At 42.1% G+C, this 21,918-nt stretch overlaps 1 protein-coding gene across 1 annotated transcript in view; it reads right to left on the bottom strand.

Annotated features, from left to right (window-relative positions):
• RALYL (RALY RNA binding protein like) overlaps window positions 1-21,918 on the bottom strand; it is a 1,738,931-nt gene that overhangs the window by 955,348 nt on the left and 761,665 nt on the right. Inside the window, exon 4 of the mRNA XM_069220422.1 lies at window positions 3,251-3,335. Coding sequence (XP_069076523.1) covers window positions 3,251-3,284 — 34 coding nt within the window. The 5' untranslated portion in view covers window positions 3,285-3,335. The remainder of the gene's footprint in view (window positions 1-3,250; window positions 3,336-21,918) is intronic.

Raw genomic sequence — 21,918 nt, 5'->3', positions numbered from 1 at the left:
TCCCCTATTTATTTTTCCACAGGAACTTTAGACACAGCTACAACCCAAACCACTGAACAGATTCACACCTAAGTTGTTAGAAAGCTAGATATTGGTCCACAAAGAGCGCTTTTTGTGGGTTGGTGTAAATCAGTAGGTTTTGAGTAATTAGTGCTCAAAAACATTGCATGTACCATGCTGCACAGGATCCGGAGGGTCGAAAGATCTCAAGAAGAGATCTGAGTGACTGCCACCACATCAACAACGATGTGGCAGCAGCCCTCTTAGGATTCTGGACTCAGTCCTGAGTCTTATACCAAAAAGGTTAAAAAAAAAGCCACATAGGGGCAAAACAGGGATACCCTGACCCCTTAGGCCTGTTGGTGGGGTTGCAGAAAGACCCAGCCTGGGGCCAAAAACTTTTTTAAATAAATATTTATAAGTTGGCACATTGTCTGAAGCTTAGCAATAGTGTTGGTGAACCCACTACCTAACTTCTTTGCTTAGCCCGCCCCCAAGGTCTTAAATCCCATTGACCCAATTCACACCTATTCTTCCAAAAGGCCTGGCTTTAAAAGACCTGCTGTAATTGGCTGTAGGATGGGAGAGAAATGTGTTTGCCTCTACCCTGGTCACAGCACCCTATGAATGAAAGTCACAACAGATGGCGCCAGATGTACAAAAACTGAAAATTGCTTTGTCCTCATTGTGGTTCTTACCAAATCAAAATTGGGTAATCACAATTGCTAATGTAAGAAAACTTACACCTTTTAAATAGTGATTCCTAGTGGATCACAAATCAACCCACCTAATCAATATTAATGAGGTAGATGGCCAACACAGGAATGGTGGCCTGCAGGTGGTCAGCAGACCACCATGTCTGTGATTGCTTTTTAATTCAGCATTCTTCTTTTTTTAAATGAAGCCTGTTTCCCCTAAAGGAAAATGGGATAGGTTTCAATAATTATAATGAAACGTTCAAGTTTAATTTGTTAAGAACAAGCAGTGGTCGGTTGGACCACTGCCTGCTCTTATTAAATATTTATTTGAACATTCTCAAAGAGAAAGTGGTCCTTTGGGGAACCCTTCCTATTTGCGATTGGGTTGCCTCCTCTTTTGAGGTGTTGTAAAAAAAATAGGTATATATTTTCCAACCACAATTCGATTGCAAAACATTAATTCATCCTATACAGGTTCAGTATTTGGAAGACATGACGTAAACAGACTTTATCAGGCCTCTACCAAATACCGAATGAGTGTGTATTTATATTCCAAAATCACGATTCGGTACTGCGTTACCAAAATTCCAATTTGGGATTCATACCAAACTGCTTTTTTGCCTTTGCAAATTGGTTTTTATACATATGGCCCTTTGTCTCTGTGTACAGATGGTCCACTTTCAGACATGTAGCGCTATGCACTGCACTGGACGGGAACAAGTTGGCAGTGCAATGGCTAGAGATTCTTTTCTATCCTTGGAAGGAAGAATGGGGCTGGCAATACGAAGAACTTGGCGAGAGAGAGACAAACGGGATTTAGGTTTCTGACATATTGTATGTCTGTAGTACTCCTGCCTCTAGAAGTGCTCTGGCAATACAGCACAACGCTGGAACGGGATCTCTGTAACCATGCTGGGAATGTGACACGCAAAACGTGCAAGAGCCGTAGGATGATTTGCTCTGGAGTTCTTCATGAGCACAGACCGGGTTTCAGCTCTATAAAAACACCTGCAAAAGCAGTCCCAGGGAGGGAACTACCTGGTACAGAAATCAAGGTTGAGGTCACGTCAAAAGCCTCTGCTCTGCGGAACATGTTTGCAGGGGGAGAGGACAGATAGTACTAAAGGCAGAGGAAGCTGTATCTGACCGGAAGGAGGTTTAAGTAGCCCGGACGATTACTTAGCTTTCTGCACAGGGCCAGGTGGAGAGGTTACAGATGTTTGAATTATGCCCAGTGGGACTAGTTCCATCTCAAGAGTACCGCGGGTCCAGGAAGCAACATCAAGCCAAGAGGCTGCAATGGAGAAGATCACGCCTTTCCTCTTCTTACAGGCGCGAGTGGACTTCAAGACTCGAGGTCTGCAGAATGAGAAAGGCGAGTAAATAAAAAGAAAGAAGGAAGGCCGTTATGGCGGTACAGTGCAGGATACTAGCCTCCAGGGCACTGTGAAGCACACACTTGTGGGACATGTCCTTCCTTTGCATGATTCTGCTAATAGTGTGCGCCGTGTGTATGTTGTGTAGGTAGCGCGTTACATGTGCGATGTTGGAGTTTATGCTTAAAATCTACATTTTGGTTCCTTTCTCTGTATTTTTTTTTTAGTTTTCTGTCGGTGGTGCTGCTGCCCTTGTGTTTTGTATCAGGAGGTAGGTGTGTTATATTCAGAGCCATAACCTGTCTGGAAATAATGCATCATTAGAAGTTTGCTGAAGTGTGCATGATCAGCTGTAGTTCTCTGTTGCCTTTTCAGGCTCTTTCCACAAACTAGATATTGATTGATTTTACCAGTCAGTTGTTGGAGCAGTGGACAGCTCTTAAACACTATTGAACTGACAACAGACAGCCATCAAAACATAATGTTTAAGAGCTGCAAACCCCACTGTGCGGAATGTGCTTTTCCCCTAAGACACAAATATTTTTAAGGCTACTCAGAGTGGATTTTAGCAACATTTATAGTTATGTTTTTACACATGCCATTTGTAACATTTATGTACATATCTCAAAGTATTTACACAACTAAGGCCACAATCACTGTTCGTGGTGAATTTCAAAGTTCACTGTCTATAAGATTGGTAAAATTAATTAACATTTTCAAAACTTGACCATTTACGCTTTTTGAAAAATTCTCACTCCAGGAGAAAGCTGCAGAAAAGGAATAATTGAGCTACAACATCCATATTGCCGCTGACAGAGATGCTTGTTGGCAGGAAATAACACAGCATGGTAACCAGGAGAGGCGGGGTACAAGAAAGTAAATATTGGCAGGCACAAGCAATATGAACACAGTAAATTGAACAGGTGAAAAAGACAAGACTTTTTCTATGATGTAATCATCATGGAAATAAATGACAGCATCATCAATAGACAAGGCATGTTGGCATTTACATTTTGAATGCATTCAAGTTTTGCATCGGGAAAGTCACTCATTTGAATTCTGACAAGACCAGCTCTGCTGACCTCACACAGATGTTTACCGAAGCAACAGCCAGAGAGCCTCTGTTATTAGTTATCTACCTACACAGTACAAATACAAGGGGACCAGACTACTCACAGGAACTGATGGAAGCCTGGTCAGGAATCAGCATTGGATCTGGCAGACTCGCAGGTATTCGAGTGCTGTACGGGAGCAGTGGAAACTGCAAAGAGAAAGACAGACTATGAAATACACTTGGCCAGATGGGGGCCAGAAAAATAGATCAACCCAAATGACATCCTTGAGACATGGCTTAAACGTATTGTTTTCTGCATTATCCAGAGTATATGTCACAAGCTCATGCTTGGTTATATGTATCGACCATAGATATGCCAACCCAATGAGCCTCCTGATACGCAAAAACGTTATGAGGAATGTTGCTCTGTTGGTTATTGACTGTGCTTTCTGTCAATTTCTGTCTATCAATTCACAAAGGATGCCACAGCTCCTGGGAGTCTGCAACAGTCATAACTCCCCAGGAGTTTTATACATTGTATGACATTCTAATAACATGCACAACAGAAAGTTCAACGAGTTACAATTTCCAACTAATTGATATAATAAGTTTTAGCAATAAAAACTGGCAAGTTGTCATTTTGCTGATCTGATCTGCCACTCACGAGAGAAAGAGATGTTCTTTTGCTCGACTCAAAGCCTGAGCAAGAAATGGATATATTACTCACGCAGAAGGTACTTTATTTACCAATAATAGATATCATAAAACTAATGTACATTTTGTGAATCCAGCACTACTTAAGAGTGAATTTAATATGTTTTCATCACAAATTGAAAAGATACTTGCAAAAATATATAAAGTACAGCACAGAATCAGAAGCAGAAGCATCACAAGGACACTTCGGCTCGGTTATCCGAATAGAGCTATAAGAAATTTGAGTAGCATGGCCTTTCTGAACTTTGCAAGTGTGTCTCTTGTACAGGCATTCTCAGTAATCAGTAAATACCTTTCAACACAAAGCTGCCTTTATCATTTAAAAATGAAAGTGGACTGAGTTTCCAACAAGTTACCCGGATTCTCAATTACTAGCCAGTCTAGGAAATGTCCTCCGCTTGATCCACTTCTTAAAACCACAAGCAGGTATGCATGGTTCAAGAAAATATATGCACACATTTCATGAAGAGTTTGGCAGGCACACCATCCATGGTGCGTTCTTCTTCAACCCCAAGGAAATATCGTCAATTAGAACACTGGAATGTTGAGATCTTTAATTAAGGCAATAGAGTGTCAAAGAGCTAATAATGTATTGCATATACCTTCTGCTTCTTAAAGGGAGACCTGGGCTCGAACTGTAACTAATGGTGTTGCTTGATCAATAGTTGTACGAATCAGCAGCTCATCACTCAACAGTTATACCATCGTCTTTAACAATGTAGACATTCTCAACCTTTTCTTGGGATTTAACCTTTTGAGGGGGCTCTCTTCAGTCTAACTAATGACATGTTTAACGTGTTATCCCACACTGCTGCTATCAGGTGCACAATTACACAGGAATGTAACTGTAGGCACTATTTCAGAACGCCAGCATAAACACACATTTTTTTGTCATTCCAGTTGCTCAATTGTGATGAATCTCTCTGAAAAAGTCATCAACATTGATTTAATAAATTGTTAAGATTACATAATGGAGGCGTCCGCGAACGATCTACTGAGAAACAGGTCAGTCACTGATTTCCTCCTTACTTTTATTCGCCAACCAACAGGAGGCTTCAATATGTCAGCTATGTTGTTGTGATAAAAAATGGGGCAACAGGGCAAGTGTAAGCTGCTGTAAAGCAAAGGGTGGTTCTTCTTGAATACATGGTGCATGCTGGCTGTTCTGGAAGCACTTGTGTTAGCTGGTCTCTTAGTGCTTTTGCAAATCAGGGACAATGTAATAAGTTTAGCTTGCCTAATCTAGTCATTAATTGTCCCCAAAGCTTTTATCTCCTCTTCCTTAATTCCCGAGGGTCACTGTGAGTATAAATTGACAATTATCCAGACAACTGCAAATAGACCTTTAAATGCATAGTCCATCTGTGCCTACAACAGGCCCACCACAATGTCAGGCCATCTCTGCCTGATCTACACTGTGGTCTAGCGCACATTAAGCAACATTTCGCAGGTTACATATGAGCATGTCTTCATATATCGCTACTGCACAAGGCTCCACCATTTATAATATGCCATTAGCATTAGCCCAGTCATTGCTGTACCGGGGAGAAGGTTATGGTGGAAATGGGTCCTGGTAATTGAAGCCTAGACATGCACCCACTGGTGTGCAAGAGAGAAAATGTATGCTTGACAGGTATCAAAATTCAGACAGGCTCTTCCATTAACAAATGTAATTTCTGCCAAGCCCAACATATACATTTTAGGACCAACCATGATTGCACTCGTTTTAAAGTGCCAGGAGCCCACCTTTGTCTGATGTCAGGGGGGAGACTTGGACAGAGATTGTTTCTGGGTGTAGATGTCCTAAAATGCTCCAGCTGGTACAGACCAGGTAGAAGGTCTGCTGTGTGGATACGATAATAGAGGTGGATTCCTACAATTCAGGGATGTCTCTCCACCAATAATATTCCTGCCACAGAGCCCACTATATATGTTTTTCGGACAGGCCACAGCTCTACTGGTTTTATGTTCCAGGAGTCCCACCACTAGTTGAACTCAAGGACAGAGGCTAGTTCATTATTGGCCCGAGCGACTAGCAATCCCAGAACACCACCACTGACCAGCAGTGGATCTGTGCATAAAAGATATAGCGTATATTAACCTGGCCCATTCCTGCCACTAACAATTGGCATTCCCGCCACAGAACCCAACATTTCACTTGATAATACTGATAACTCAGCAAACCCAGAATTAATTTCCAGTCAATATAAGCATTTTGCTGCTATGGAGAAGTTTATACCTCCAAAACATTTTCATTGCTTTTTCAGTAGATCATAATGGTCCTAAACAATACACTGTAGAGGCAAAAATCATATGGAAGATATCTCAGGAATTTAAACTTGTGTGGTGTCTGTCAAATAGCACCCAATTATCAATTTGTTTGGAGCTAAACATCCATAAGTGGGGAAGGACATGTGATGGGTTCTCAGATGTATCATCGAAAAGAGTGGTCGATGGTTCTCTTTGGAGTGTTGTCAGAAAGAAGTGCTGAGTTAATTACCACTGGGCTATCTATAAAAGTCAAGCAATCCGATTCTGGGGACATGAATATGCTTGTCATCTTTTTAGGTTCTGTCAACGTATCTAGGTCTTCAGCAACCAGTATTCAGCCTCTTGCTGTTGGCAATGATCTTAATATGCATTATCCAATTAATATGACCCATCTAAGTTGCTAACATTTTCACAGCAGCTTTTCCTGCCTATTACACTAGCTCAGATCACCTTTGCCCTTCATGACAATTACAAGCATGACTCTTCAAAAGTCAGAGGTGATCTGCAGGAAACCTATGCAGTATTCTTTATGTCCACAAGGATGTCAGGTTTTAGAACTTTTACAGCTAAGTGAGTGAGATTATTTTTTCTAATGGCTGCTGAGAAGGTTCCCAGCTAAACCTACAATGTGAGAACAGCTATGATTCCTCGAGACTCTTGCAGCATCGTGCCTTCTGCTGAACTCCTGGCCATATGTTTCTTCCATCTCAAAAGCACCAATGTCTGTATGATCCCAACTTAGTCAACATCCACAACTTTAAGGGTTGGTACCAAACTAACCTTTATAGAAAAAATTAATTCAGATCCGATGACACCTGTCTGTTAGTCCTTTTTAACTGTCAGCAGCTTTCAACGCCATTAATCAGACTTTCCTTCCCAACATTCTATCTACAAGAATGAGTACTCAACACATTAATCATCTTCTTATCAAATAATCTGTGGAATACCTCAAGCTTCAATTCTCTCACCACAACTATTTAATCCATGGGTACTCACAAACATTTTCCTAGGGGCCACAAAGTTTGGTCTGTGATGTGACCGAGGGCCACATTGATACTAGCAGGGTGGTGGTCGGGGGGGGGTGGTGGGGTTAGCAGGAGGTGTCCCCGATTTGGGGGTGAGGCGAGGAGGATGTAGGGGAAGTGAAGCATGTATATCAAGTGGCAGAACTGCCCAGTGTGAAACCAGAACACCTGGGATTAATCCCAACTTCCCCACTTTACCAAAATGTGTAATTTTAGTCAATTGTTTTATTTTACTTTTCCTCCTTTTTATTCATTATCTCATATGAGGGCCTCAAAATGCATGAATTCAGGATATGCGCTGTACAAAACCTTACCCTGTTCTTGATTTAATAAAGTATTATGTTCATGTATAATAGTATCCCAGGCCACTCAAACAGTGCACACAAAAACTGATTTGCCTTATACTCACTATTGGCACTGTTGTCAGGGTAGGGGAGCAGAATCAATGTTTTTGAATTTATGTTTGAATACTATCACTTTATAAACAAAATACTTCTCAATCCACTCATATAATCTGAAATACAAAGGTGAAACGGTTCTGCATGTTAATGAAAACACATTATGAGTTTTGAAGCAACCTTATCGTAGTTTTACACCTATTCTGCAAGATGTCTTTAAAAATGACGGTACCCTTAAAGTTCAGCGGTGCAGGACAACCTAGATACTTCTTTTCTTGAATTAAAATTAGCCTTGAAATAAAGGAGTGCCTGGTTATTTACTATCTTTAAAATGTTAGTGCTGAGTCCAGTAAACAGCTGCTCAGTGCTGCTGCTGACCAGGGGCTGCATGTAAAAGTCAGGAGGGCCGAAAGTGGTCCCCGGGGCCGTACTTCGAGGATCAGTGATTTTATCTATACATGGAACCTCTGAGTGTGATGGTCCAAGATGAGTACATTTCCATACATTGACAATCTCATGACACACAGCTGATCCTCGAAGTGTCCACCACATTGCAACTTTAAATTCCTTCTAGGCAAACTAATAGAGGGGATGCCTGTCTTCTCTCAGAAACCTAAAACAATATATATATATATGTTTTCTTTACAGATTCTTTATTGCTTACTGGTTACATCAAGAAGAAAGTTTGTCAGCAAGGCAGTCATAAATACATGCCAATTGAAACCCATTTAGTGGGGGGTACAATACCAGATCCACACTACAATTTGGAAATATACAATACACAACATATAATAGCCAGTCACATAAGCCAACAGGTAACCACTAAAAATATGGAAAGTATGTGAAAGAGTTGGTGGTGGAACTGGCACTCTCTACAGGGTCAGCCCCAAACCCTTTGCCTTCCTCCTCCTCCTACTTTTTGGTGGATTGTTACTGGTTGGGTGTAAGACTCTGTGCAGTTTACTGCTGCTAACCAATGTTTAAGTGCTTATGCTCGCAAGATTTGATTGGTATATACCTGCTTGGCATATTTGATTTAAATGTAAGAACAACTGCATCCTAACAACTCCATCTGCTAAGAAAGATTACAACCATCATCCCTCCTGTAGATTTCAAGATAGTACCTCAAGCCTTGGTACTTATTGACCTCTATTAAGACAATTCTCTTCTAGGTGAACTAAAACTGGAATAAATTTAAATTACACTGTGTAATTCACATATTTTGGGAAATTCACATTATACTGGTTATGTCAAATTCTGTCATTGTGCTACTTCACGTGATTATGCCATTAACAATAAAAATGTAATACAAAAGCACCATTCAGTATAAAAATGAACTACAAACACACAGGAACAACAGAACACAAGTGGATGTTAATAATGGTGCTTCTAATCTTTTGCACTATTTTTTACCACAATTTAAGAACTTGGGTTGTCGGTTGTGGTGTGAGCCCTGGGCAAGCAGCAACCATCAATCCTTGTCAGGATAAGACACAAGCAAACCCCAAATTAAACTGTGCTCAACACCTGGTAGCTTGGCACAGAGAAGTCTGGCTTAACTTAGAGGCAATGTGCAAGTATTTGTTCAACACTTCAAACACACCACAAAAGGAGCCCACAACAGAGTCATTAAAGCAGAGTAGATTCTAATAAACAAAATAAGACCAAAACAACAAATATTCAGTTAGTAGAACCAGACATCCTGAATTTCAAGGTTTTAACTAAAAATAGCACCAATAAGCACTAAGTGCTATTGGGGATGTCTCGTTGCCCCAGTCCAGGACAAAGTCACAAGTTCAGGCTGACTGCGATGGAGCACAGGCTAGCTATAGAAATCCAGTTAGGTACCTTAAATCCTGGTTGTGGAGCGTATTGTGGATTTGCATCAAAGATGTGTTGCACTGCTGAGGCGATGTGTCGGTTCGGGGTTGTGGTGAGGCAAGCACTCTAGACCCACTTCTAAGGGTCCAGTACTGGGATGGCACCCCTTGGCAGGGATGACTCACACATGGCAGAGTCTCAGTGCAGAAGTAGGGTTATTGGAAGTTTTTTATGTCCCTGAGACTTCCGGTCAGCCAACTAGCCCTTGGAGTCACTCTAGGTTCTGAGTCTAAGTAATGCAGGTCCAGTCCTTCTCAGCCAGGCAGAGGGCAGTGGGTCAGCATAGCAAAGCGAGAGTCCAGCACAGTGCAGTCCAGCAGAGTGTCAGTCTTTCAGCAGGACAACAGTTTTTCTTCCTGGCAGAGTATCCACAGGGCCAGAAGTGTATTGAGATGGTGTTGTCTGAGGTGCACTTCTTATGCCCAGTGGTGCTGGTGAAGTGAGGGAGACTTCAAAGTCATACCTTTAAAGTACACAAATGTCCTGCCCTCCCTGCCCTGGCTCCAGACTAAAGAGCACAGGGTATGAAGCCCTTTGTGTGGGGACAGGACACAGCCTATTCAGGTGTAAGTGGGGCTGGGCCCAACCCCTCCCTCCCATCCTACCCAGGATGGTACTGCAAATCACACCTAAGCTCCCATTGTGTGTGACTGTCTGGGAGGAATACACAAAGCCCAGCTGCTAACTACACCCAGCCATGTGACCCAAGATAGACCGCAGGCACCATTGGCTAAAGCAAGAAAATACCAACTTTCTAAAAGTAGAAAGGTACAGAGCTGACAAGGGAGTGCTATGAAAAACTATTAACATTTTTGTTCAACTCAATTGTATAAACATTTAACGATGAAAGAAAATAACAAAGTAAAAAACAGTCCTGCCAACCTTACACTAAATCTTGCAGTGTGAAGAGGGGACATGGCCTTGGAGGGTGAGGCCTTGTGTCAAGAGCACATTAAGAGGCACTCAGCCCTCCACAAAATTCACCCTCTCTGCAAAAAAACAACAAAAAAACACCAAAGGGTGTCTGAGGCTGCCGCCAATGTCCTGTGGTATTTTCACACCCCTTAATGGACATGTGCTGCTTACAGCCTGCAAAGAGGAGCTGAGAAGCCACTTTGTGAAGTGGTTTACAGCTTGCCTTGCCTGCCACTATGTGACTTCGGCTCCTAATTGGGTGATCGGATAAAGGGAGCTGAAATAGTGTAACACTGTGGCACTGTGTGAGTTGTTATATCAGAAAATATCATATTGTTCTGACAAATGCCTTAATAAAAGACAATGTGCAACAATAATAATAAATGAAGAAGTGAACAGGTATATATAATGATATGAAAACCAATCCATTTAAAAGAGCATGGGATACAAGGGGATACACAACACACAATTTCCAAAAGTACAACAACTTTTGTTCAGTACAGCTAAGAATAACAAAGGAACATGTGTCAATGTATGAAATGTCCAGTCTCATAATTATATAATATCGATCTTCACTTAAGAGTAAATAGTCCATCGGTGAACAAAAAGATTGTAAGGACGGAGAGGTGGATGTAATGTTGACATTTCGGTCTCAAGTGAAATGAATCTGCAAGACCATCCTCAGGGCAAAATTTATGTACGAGGAATTGTAACAAAGGACAATTCTGTAAAACTATTTGCACTGCACAAAATCAGCAACGTGTTTTTTCCAGTTGTGTTCAATTTATTGTTCACAACATTTCTAAAGATTGTTGAGGGACAGCCAGCACCACTTTTATGGCAGTCTACATCTTTAGATAAAATTATAACCTGAAGAAACATTATGCTAATTTTCGCATCTTCCTAATTCAATTGGCTTCATCTTTCTCATACCAGAGATGTAACATCTTCCTATACCTTCAACCTCTATTTTCAAGCATCCCCAATTAATTTAACTCCTGGTCTGGATAACAGATTTAAAGTGATTTTAAAGATCCAATCAATATAACCCCATCATAAGGTGATATCTTTCAATCTCTTTTTTCAAGTGTCTTCAATCTCTTGTTAATGTATCTACCAATTAGGTTAGCAGACCTTTTTTTAGCTTCTGCAGTGCTTTTTTTAAGGAAACTGAATGGTGCCAAGTGCACAGTTATCTCCTTATCATGGGTATATATTGATTCGCTCGGGTGCTAAGTAGAGAGAACTAGCAAGATCCACTCCAAGTTCCAGCTGGGAATTATAAGAAAAGGGTATCGTACAACTTTTTGTATCCCTGCCTCCACACAGGATGTCAGCCAACTAACCCTTGGAGTCCACTTCTTTGTCCCAGATTCAGTGGAGAGCAGGTCCATTGCTTCAGAACTCCTCACAGGCCACAAACAGCAAGCCCAGTCCTCTTTGATGTACTTCAGGTCCAGAAAGTGTTCTATTTACATGTCTTGTAGTGCCGCATTTATGCTTGGCACCAGCTAGACAGTTGGGGTGGCTCCGGGACATTCCCCAACCAATGGGGTGAAAGTTCCAGAGGCAACCCTATCCACTTTTTCAACCATTTGCCCTACTGCAAACACTTGCCCTTTACTCTCAAATTCCAAGATGGGGAAATCATTTGTTCATTGTGCAAGGTCTGTGTGCCCACCAAGAGCTGTGGCCATGGTAATGAGCAGTCCCTTCCTCTGTGGCCGCTTAAAAATGGTTCTGGGGGTAGCTTTCCTTCCACTGAGTCTGGTGCCTGCCTGACTAGGGGTGGGGGGCACGAGCTTGGGCCTTTCCAGGTGTCACCTACCATTTACTTGTGACAGGGAAGGCACCTTTGAAGTAAATTAAAGTCCTTGATCTACTTCAACTGGTCTTCCTGTCAGTTGAAGGCCACTGTCTATGCTCTGGGAGCACATTTCACGTCTAATTCAGACCTACCCCAAGCTGGGCAGTTTCTAGATAGCTAATGCAAAACAGTCTCCAGCACCTGCAAGAAGGATAAAGGTCACTTTCTAAAAAATACATTTGCCATATAGCTAAACAAAATATGACATTACTATTAGATTAGATTTGTATTATTAAACATATAATTAAGTCTTTAACCGGAGTCCATAGCTGGTACATATCAAAAGTTATAGATCAAAGCGTATAGTCTATATTTTGACAGTTTCTTAGTGCCAGTAGCAGCCTGAGTGACAATGACATTTTATCAGTAGGGGAACATGCAATTGTTAATGTCACACATGTTCCACTCTTAATAAATATACAGCCTACCTTGAGGGCAGGAAGGCAGGTAACTAATCCTACCTGTCAAACTGGTGAAATGCGACATGCCTGGGCAGCAAGGTTCATACTGCAGTGGAAGGCACAATCAGTCCTGCAGTCCACAGGATGTATTTACCTTTGTATGCCAGGGATGTATTTCTGCACCATATACCATAGCCTTATGAAAATGCAATCTCACCAATCAGAGTTAAGCCAATTTGACATGCTTAAAAAGGGGGGCACAGGTATTTGACTCTTGTTTATCAGGAGTAAATTGCACATTGGTCTATAGCCAGCAAAAAAAAGTGCTTAAAAAGGCCACAAATGTGGGGTGACCATTGGGAAAAAGATAGATTTCCAACAAGGAATATGACAAGAAGGTCATGAGAATACAAAGCACTCCACATTAGATAGCCCTGATTACACAGGAAGGATGATAGAGACATCAATGAACTTCTTGATGATCTTGGATGTTGTACAAATGTACAAACTTACAATGAACGTAAAAATGCCACAAAAATCATCAACAGTTATTGATGTACATTTTGCCATTCACTGTCCACATTTTCTGTGTGGACCATATTCAACTATTTATGTTCAATAAAAGGATGTGCAAATAGGTAAAGGTCGGCTGCTGTACCCAGAATCAATTGAACTTTTAAAATGTGCTGAGCAATACACCCCAGAACCTAAATAAAAACAATCTTCATTTTATAAACTAGATATTTAATTAAGTTCATGATTTATCTTTGTAGTTTATATCCATGTTCTGTCATATTTTCACTCTTAAAATTTTTGTTTTATCTCATGGAGCCAGGTCCAGAAGCATACACTGATTTTATTAGCTGCTATATTCCTTCATAACCACCATATTCAAACAGCTATGGACTGCATATGCCTATGTTGCTAAATATTTTTTATCTGATTGTGTGTATATTCTAGTTATATACAGTTCATTAGAAAATATGTATTGCTACTATGTCATAACAAAAAACTACACAAATACTATATGTTATCCTATGCTTAACATGTTTATAGGTCATTGCATAACTCCTAGATAAGTTGTTATATTAGATACTTATGAATCCCTGCTCTAATTTTATATCACACTTTGTCTACCCATCATCATGTCATGTCTCTATCAATCTATCCTCCATTCCCAATCTGACTCATCCCAATCTATTCTACTACTTTCATCTCCTAAATGTCCCTACCTAAGCTCGTCCCTCCTCTTCCACATCTAACTCACCCAAACCTCACTTTACTACCATGATCTCCCAAACAACCCTAGTAAATTCTCCCTCAATTATCTCACCCTGCTACTATGATCTCCCTAACCCTTTTCACAGACTCTTCCCTCCTCCATCCCATCCTTTACTCATCCCAAGCCTAAACCCTATTACCATAAACTCCCAATTAACACTTCTGGATTCTTCCCTCCTCCACCCCTCCATTACTCCCGTCAATCAAACTAACAAACTCACATATTCGCAGCTCAAATTCCGCCTCATCAGGGGTAGTAAGAGCTATATAAATACTATTACAATACAATACAATATATAAAGTGCAGGACATTATAGCATCGTTCAATGTATGTTTTTGTCTTCAGGATCCAGTGATCAACATTTTGCTATAGAAAGAGGGGGCCTGCACTGCATAAAGGGACTAACCGCTCTGTCCCTATAGACACACAACAAATCTTTTCTAATTGGGATTGCACAATACAACTTGAAATGGACCATGGGCAGTAAAAGAAATATCTGTGAATAGATTTTTGAATGTGATTTTAATAGGTCAATATTATCACACACTAGGTACTGCTAGATCGCAGGTACGCCATTATGATACATCACATCTGCTAAACTTTGCTACCTAAAAAACGGAAAAAAAGATATTGCCATTAGCAATGATATGTACTCAAAGCCAGATCATACAAAGGGAATGCATATTTTTCTCTCATGCATGAGGGATTAACTCTGAAAAGTGCCCCTGTGGCAGCACAATAAAAAGTCCTTTTCCTCCCACTCCTTCCTTCTACCCCATCTCCCTTAATACTGTCCTATATATTTTACTACTTCCTTCTCCTCTCTGCTCAGAACCACTGTGTCAGCCCTAATGCTCCCCCCCCCCTCTCTCTTTCAACTCACTTCTCAGCAAGGGATCACCTTACTGCTGCCAAATCTAAATACCAAAAGATTTGCCATTTCGTCTCCTGTTATCCTGAAGAAATGCTCAATTAAAATGTTATGTTCTCAAAAACCCTCCTTTCTGTTTAGGGTCCAAACTCTTCTCCATTTATCATCTTTCAAATTAATATACGTCGGAACAACGCATGCTGGAACCACGCATGCCTGAACAACGCGGTAAGAACAACAACCGCGTTGTTACCACTAATGCCTTTACCACGAACGCCTTAACAACTATTTTTCGTTGTAAAGGCATGCCGGGTAAAGTCATGCGTGGAATGGCATGCGTGGTTCCAGCATGCGACCACCCTGACCCCTAAAACTACTGCAACCCACACCCCGCCCCTAAAACTTAAACTACCCTGACCCCCAACCCCTGCCCCAAAAACCTAAAATTACCCTGGCCCCCATCCCTAAAACTACTGCGATCCCCCACCCCCACCTCTAAAACCTAAAACTACCCAAACCCCATCCCTAAAAACAAAAATTACTCCGACCCCCCACCGCGTGCCTAAAACCTAAAACTACCTTGACCCCCCACCCCTGGCCCTAAAACCTAAACTACCTCAACCCCCCACCCCTGCCCCTAAAAACTAAAATTACCCTGACCCCCCATCCTACCCCTAAAACTACCGTGACCCCCCACCCCTAAAAGTTAAAATACCCCGACCCCCGCCCGCCACTAAAAACTATAATTACCCTGACCCCCCACCCCGCCCCTAAAACTACCACGCCCCCTGCCCCTAAAACTACCTCTACCCCACCCATAAAACTTAAACTACCCCAACTCCTCAGCCTGCCCCTAAAAATTAAACTACCCCACCCCTCCACCCAGCCCCTAAAACTAACCCGACCCACCCCTCCCGCCCCTAAAACCTAAAATTATCCAGACCGCCCCTAAAACTACCACAACCCCCACCTGCCCCTAAAACCTAAAACTACCCCGACACTCCAACCTGCCCCTAAAACTACCCCGACCCCCCACCTGCCCCTAAAACCTAAAACTACCCTGACCCTCACCCTGCCCCTGAAACTTAAACTACCCAACCCCCCCACCCTCGCCATTAAAACCTAAAATTACCCTGACCCCCACCCCTAAAATACTTAAACTACTCCAACCCCCACCCCTAAAAACTAAAACTACCCCCACCCTCATCTCTAAACCTACCCCTACCCCAGCCCCACTTACCTGACTGCGTCCTCTCCCAATCCTGAGTCTGTTTTCCTCTGCCTTAACCACGCATGTTCGCTGTTCAGGACATGCGTAGTTAAGGCAGAGAAAAACAGAGTTGTTGTTCACGAAAGCGTTGTTCTGCTTTTGTGGACAACACACCTCGCTGATCCGCCATCGTTGTTTGCGCTTTGAAATTACCCAGAAAGCTATCCTCCATTCTCTCTCGGAACTGCTCTTTGTTTCCCTTCAGCACCCACTTCCCCTTTGTTCAGCTGCAAAATATTTTCCCATGCTTCATTTTTAAACCATTACTGCTCTGTTCTCCGTTATCTCTGCTAGTTTGTCTCAGTCCGTGCTCAGCCCCAAATGCTTCATTGATCCTCAGAGATCCTCGTGGTCTCTCTCCTGCGCCATTTTGAGATTCTGGTTGTTCATCCTGATTGCCACACAGCTTTGCAGCTTCCCTTAGCTCTGAGATGCCCTGCTCGATATAACAGCTAGTCTCCAAATATACCATGAAAGCTGTTCACTTTAACCAGGCATATTACTCATATCTAGCCGGAAAGCCATTTATTTCTGTTTTCCATTATGACACCTAATTGTGCGGGGTCTCCTCATTTGTCATGGGGCCTCGACATAAATGTTAATTAAAGATTCCATTTATAAAACGTCATTGGACATATGCTGGACACAATGAAAAATGTATTTAGACTGGGCACTATTCTCTCATCTATTTCAATTTTGTATGTTCGAAATGTATTTGTTCTGAATGCTCCTATCAGATATTCGAATGTTTGGCAATTATGCATTCCTTAAAAAGTATTTTAAAAAGATGTATGGCAAGTGATGGCGGTGTTCTGATTAACAGATAAGAGGTACCGGAAAACACATTGCTTACAGTTCTACAATACGTTTAAACTGCATCCAAAAGTTTTTCAACAAAAATTAAAATGAAAACAACAAAGTGCTATTAAAAACGATGCATAAATCAACATGTTTAATATTCTGATTGAAGAAAATAAACAACACTGCAGAATGCAACTGTCAACTCGGATTTCAATATCAAAGGCACCTGTTAGCCACAGGGTCACACTATGTTATGCAAAGCCTTGGTAACCCTGGTAACAACTTCTAGAGCAAGCAACATTTCCAGGAGGCAAGTGTTGCTTAAGGACGATAATTCTCTTTAGGAGCCTATGTTTGCGCTTGTGCTCAAACTGACCGTTCAGATAAACATTTGAAACAATTTGCAAGTTTGACGCTGTGCTTTAGCCATATTTCACCGCTTTAATCGATTTAAGACTGGAATTGTGTCATTTGAAACACAGATGTTCATTCAGATCCTGTCCACTTCAGTCCAAGGGATGTCTGGTCAAGGACGCTTAAGGTCACCGCGCCTGCTGTCAGGGAAGACATATGCACGCCTGAGGGACGACTCCTCCAGAGCCCGCGCTTGTGTGCTGTCATCGCGCACGGGGAAAGGCCTCGGTATTATATGCTGCAAGACAGTGCGAGCATTAGGAGCAAAACTGAACAAGCGTTTGCAATGCAATGGGTCTCGCGTTTACTCGAGTTAAAGCTATAAGCCTTGTAAACTCCTAGACGGACTTTTCTTGCCACATAAACTGAAAAGTAAAACAATTTCACATAAGCGAGCCAACGGCCGCCATGACCGCAAAGCAAACACACAAACGGAAACAGAAGTTTGCTCGCAGGGAAACCTTTCAGAAAAAGTGCAATTATCCAAGTACACAGCGAAAGTGCAATTATCCATGTAACCGGCAAAAGTGCAAATATCCATGTAGCAGGGTTGATGTCATGCAAAGCGCTCTACTTCTGCCCAGCGAGATCGCGCTGCCTACCATACAAAGAGAAAAAATAGTGCAAAAACCATACAGAAAACATGGAGCCTCAAATGTTTTCAGTACTTGATCGGTGCGCTCGAGGAGGGCTATTAACACCGGAAAAGGCATGACGTATGCATCCCTTTCACTAATTACACCAAGCTAATTTTAAAAGGCAAGCCCACGAACCAACCAAACTGATGGGCTTGACAAGGGTATGGTTAAAAGCACACAGAAAGATTACACCAGGGACTGTGTGCTTTGCGCTCGACCCTAAAAACAATGAACAGAGGGAGCTTGAGCACTTTATATCCAAGGAGATCGCTGAAATGTTGTGAGCAAAGTACCAGGTCCTTGTATGTCAATGAACTTGGGTTAAATTAAATGAAGCAAGAGGAGCGGCTGGCACAAGACAAAAATCTTCAAATCCACAGCAGTGCTTTATTTGTGATGGTGATTTTAGGTTCTGGGTACCGCTACACGGTTTTGGGGACTGCAGTTTTTTAGATTCACCAGATCGTGACTCACAGCAAAATAAACAAAGGCCAAAAAGGGAGAAAGTTGGAGGCAGAGTAAGACGGGAAAAGAGCAACTACCCTGACTTGTCTCCCGACCTCTTCTCTAGTGCCAAATCCTTTCTGCCTCTACTTCTCTGTTGCCATTCTCATTACCTGCCTGACCTTTGCCTGTCTCTTACAAGTACCATTTCTATTACTCAGCAGACCCAGGGGTTACTGTCTCTCCAGAGAAGTACACACATACAACGAGAGGAAGAAGATACAACGGGAGTGAAATAAGGATAGAATGATCATATTCCACCCGATGGAGTTAGGAATACCCTTGGAGAAGTGCTTTGACTAACTCCTACAGTGAGAATGCCAGCTGTGGATGGGGGGCTTATATTTGAGTAAGTATATCCGGCAAATAAAGCTATAATTTAAAACAGTAAGGGCCAGATGTAGGAAGAAAGCAAATTGCGACTTGCAATTTGCGAGTCCGTGCGACTCGCAAATTGCAAGTCGCAATTTGCTATGCAGAAAGGTGTCTCAGACACCTTCTGCAACTCGCAATGGGGTCGCAAAGACCCACCTCATAAATATTTATGAGGTGGGTCGCAGTTTGCGACCCCATTGCGAGTATGGGCACTCACGGGGATGGTGGCCTGCTGGAGACAGCAGACCACCATGTCCGTGACTGCTTTTTAATAAAGTAGTTTTTTTTTTTTCTATCTGCAGCCCGTTTTCCTTAAAGGAAAACGAGCTGCACTTAGAAAAAAAACCGAAACCTTTTGTTTCGGTATTTTTCAGAGCAGGCAGTGGTCCATAGGACCACTACCTGCTCTGAAAAATTGTTTTTGTGATCATTCACAAAGGGGAAGGGGTCCCATGGGGACCCCTTCCCGTTTGCGAATGGGTTACCATCCACTTCAAGTGGATGGTAACAGCGATTTCATTTGCGACCGCTTTCGCGGGCGCAAATGAAATTGCATAGCATTGCGAGTCGCAAATAGGAAGGGAACACCCCTTCCCATTTGCGAGTCGGAAATGCATTTTGCGAGTCGGATCCGACTCGCAAAATGCATTTCTGCATAGCAGAGAGGCTTTTGCGCCTCGCAAACGGCGTTTTTCGCCGTTTGCGAGGCGCAAACCCTTTGCTACATCTGGCCCTTAGTGCTTATGCTTTATTGTAATATTATGCACTAATCCACTAAACATCAATCAGTTCATTCTTGCAGTGTCTTTTCTGGTATGTTAGGATAAGGCGGCTTAGACACTGAACTCTATGTAAAATGTTTTTTCAAAAAATCTAAATCCAGTTACAAGAAGAAAACCCTTTATCTATACTTCTTCAAGCTTTCTTCTGGTGACGTTGGCTTGAGTTTATCAGGTATTTTCGTGCGCCCCTCTTGGTGAAAGGTTAAGGTGTAAGTCAGTACTGTTTGGTGTCATGAGGTATGACATTGCTGAAATGGTTACTATAAAGTTGTTGCAAACACAGAGCCCCAAAATATATTTAACCTGGGGCCCCCAAACCCATAAGACTGGCACCTCAGCAATTCAGTTTAAAAACGGAAGTAGTCCGCAGTCATTTGTCTTAATGAAGAACACAGTAAAATCCTGAATTTCGTGCATATTTGTCAGGGCTACACATATTAATCATTTAATTAAACAGTCATTAAGCGCCACTCCTGCAGGGAGAGGGGGGTCGCCCAGAGGGATGCTGCGCCGTATCCTCATCTCAAACTGTCACCATGCCCAGAGCAACGCACAACAATATGCTCAGCAGTGGTGCCCTGGGATACTAGAGCTCATTTCTGCAGAGATTAAAACAATCAATTTATTGTCAAGTGAACTTCGCCTCCTGGCAGAATAGACATTGTTTCCTACTGGTAACACGAATTTCCGCGCTCGAGCTTCCCACCATCTACAGGCCACTTTTCCGAGGTCGCATCACTCTTCAGGAAGAGGGATTCTGAGATCTGACAGGACTATTTATAATGTATTAATAATACAACCATCAATGAAAAGTCCATTAATGTTATTGTACGACATCGCAGTACCACTTGCTGTTAGAACCTCAAAACACTGTGTGGTCCACATTTGTTAGCTGCAGCTCTAGGAGCAGCCCCTTTGCACCAGCCCACCAGAGCTTCGACCGAGCCACCTCGCCCTGCGCCCCGGAAGTAGAAGCCGCGCCTCCTCTGTTACTCTGAAAACTGGAAGAAACTTCCCACCCGGCCACTTTTAAAATGCATGACTAATATGCAGATACGAAAGTGTATTAGTACTTATTTTTCAGCACTTGGTTGTTGAGCGGATGTGGTAAATTGTGTCAATGAGGGGTGGAGGGCGTAGAAAAGTAGTAATAATAACTAGTTGGTATAGTAGAAGGCTTCGTAGTAACCAGCACTTGAAGTGGGCGAGAGCTCGCGGTAATGATAACGCGTCCAGCCCTTATAAATTTCCTGTACCTGGACACGTTGGAGGTCGGTGAATCTTTTAACCGAGTCGGGCTCTCCTCATCCTAAAATAGTCGAGTCGCTCAGATCAATAATCAATAACTACTGTAATCGGTAATCAATACCCAATTAATAGGTCAATATAGCACATCAGAAATCAATAACAGTTGGTATTTCGGCGCACCATGACCTTTCAGTCATGAATAACCACACCAGTTTATTAAAAGTTAGTGAATTTATTTCCCTATATTAACAAAGCTAGCACGATATATATATGTCTCAAAACCAATTGATATATGTATATGAACATTACTAGCTGTCCATAACGGCGGAAGAAACGCAATCTACGCAAAATCTGAATGATGATACACTCTGTTATAGCAATGCAAATCACCAATGTGACTAACTGTATTTGACTAATTGCATACATTCGGTCAGCATAACAAGATTTCAATTCTTCATGATACATTGAATGAATACCTCAACTAACCTCTAATTAGCATTGGCATGTGGGACTTCATGCAAAACGAATTTAGTCAACACAAATTTGGAAAACTTCTAGCTAGGACCCTATAAAAATAGCAGTTGGTACCTAAAAGGAAAAACACAATGCATAATACAATTATCCTTTCATATTTACCAAATACAATCAGCATTCAAGAAAAGTCTTCGTCCTTCAGGTACCGGTTCGATCAGCACGGGGCAAGTTCAAAGGGGCAAAGTTAAGGGCAAGCTTCCTTGCAACGGCAAGGAGAATGGGGCAAAGTTACTGCATGGGCAAGACGGGGGCAAATCAAAGTTGAAGTCTCTAGGGTGAGAATTCTTAAAGTCTCTTTCTCTCGGATAGAGAAAAGGGCATCAGGGTGTCGTCCAAAATGGAGTCTGGCATCAGGCTTCAAACTGGCATTGAGGAAAAATGGCTGACTTCTCTTTGTCCGGTGGGTTTAAGTAAGAAACATTCCGAATTCTGCAGGGTCCTCCATTGGAGGGTTCATAGGTTGGCTTCAAATTGTCCAATGAAAAATTGTCTTTTACTAGAACTTATTTGTGCATACATTAGCCTTGGAACCTTGGAACACAAGTTGTATCATGGTTTGCCAATTATTTTTGGTATCTGTACCTTCATTGTCCGCACCT

Source organism: Pleurodeles waltl, chromosome 2_2, assembly GCF_031143425.1.
Source record: "Pleurodeles waltl isolate 20211129_DDA chromosome 2_2, aPleWal1.hap1.20221129, whole genome shotgun sequence".
Lineage (NCBI taxonomy): Eukaryota > Metazoa > Chordata > Amphibia > Caudata > Salamandridae > Pleurodeles > Pleurodeles waltl.
The sequence above is the reverse complement of the archived record's forward strand: the minus strand, read 5'-3'. Positions and strand labels throughout refer to the sequence as shown.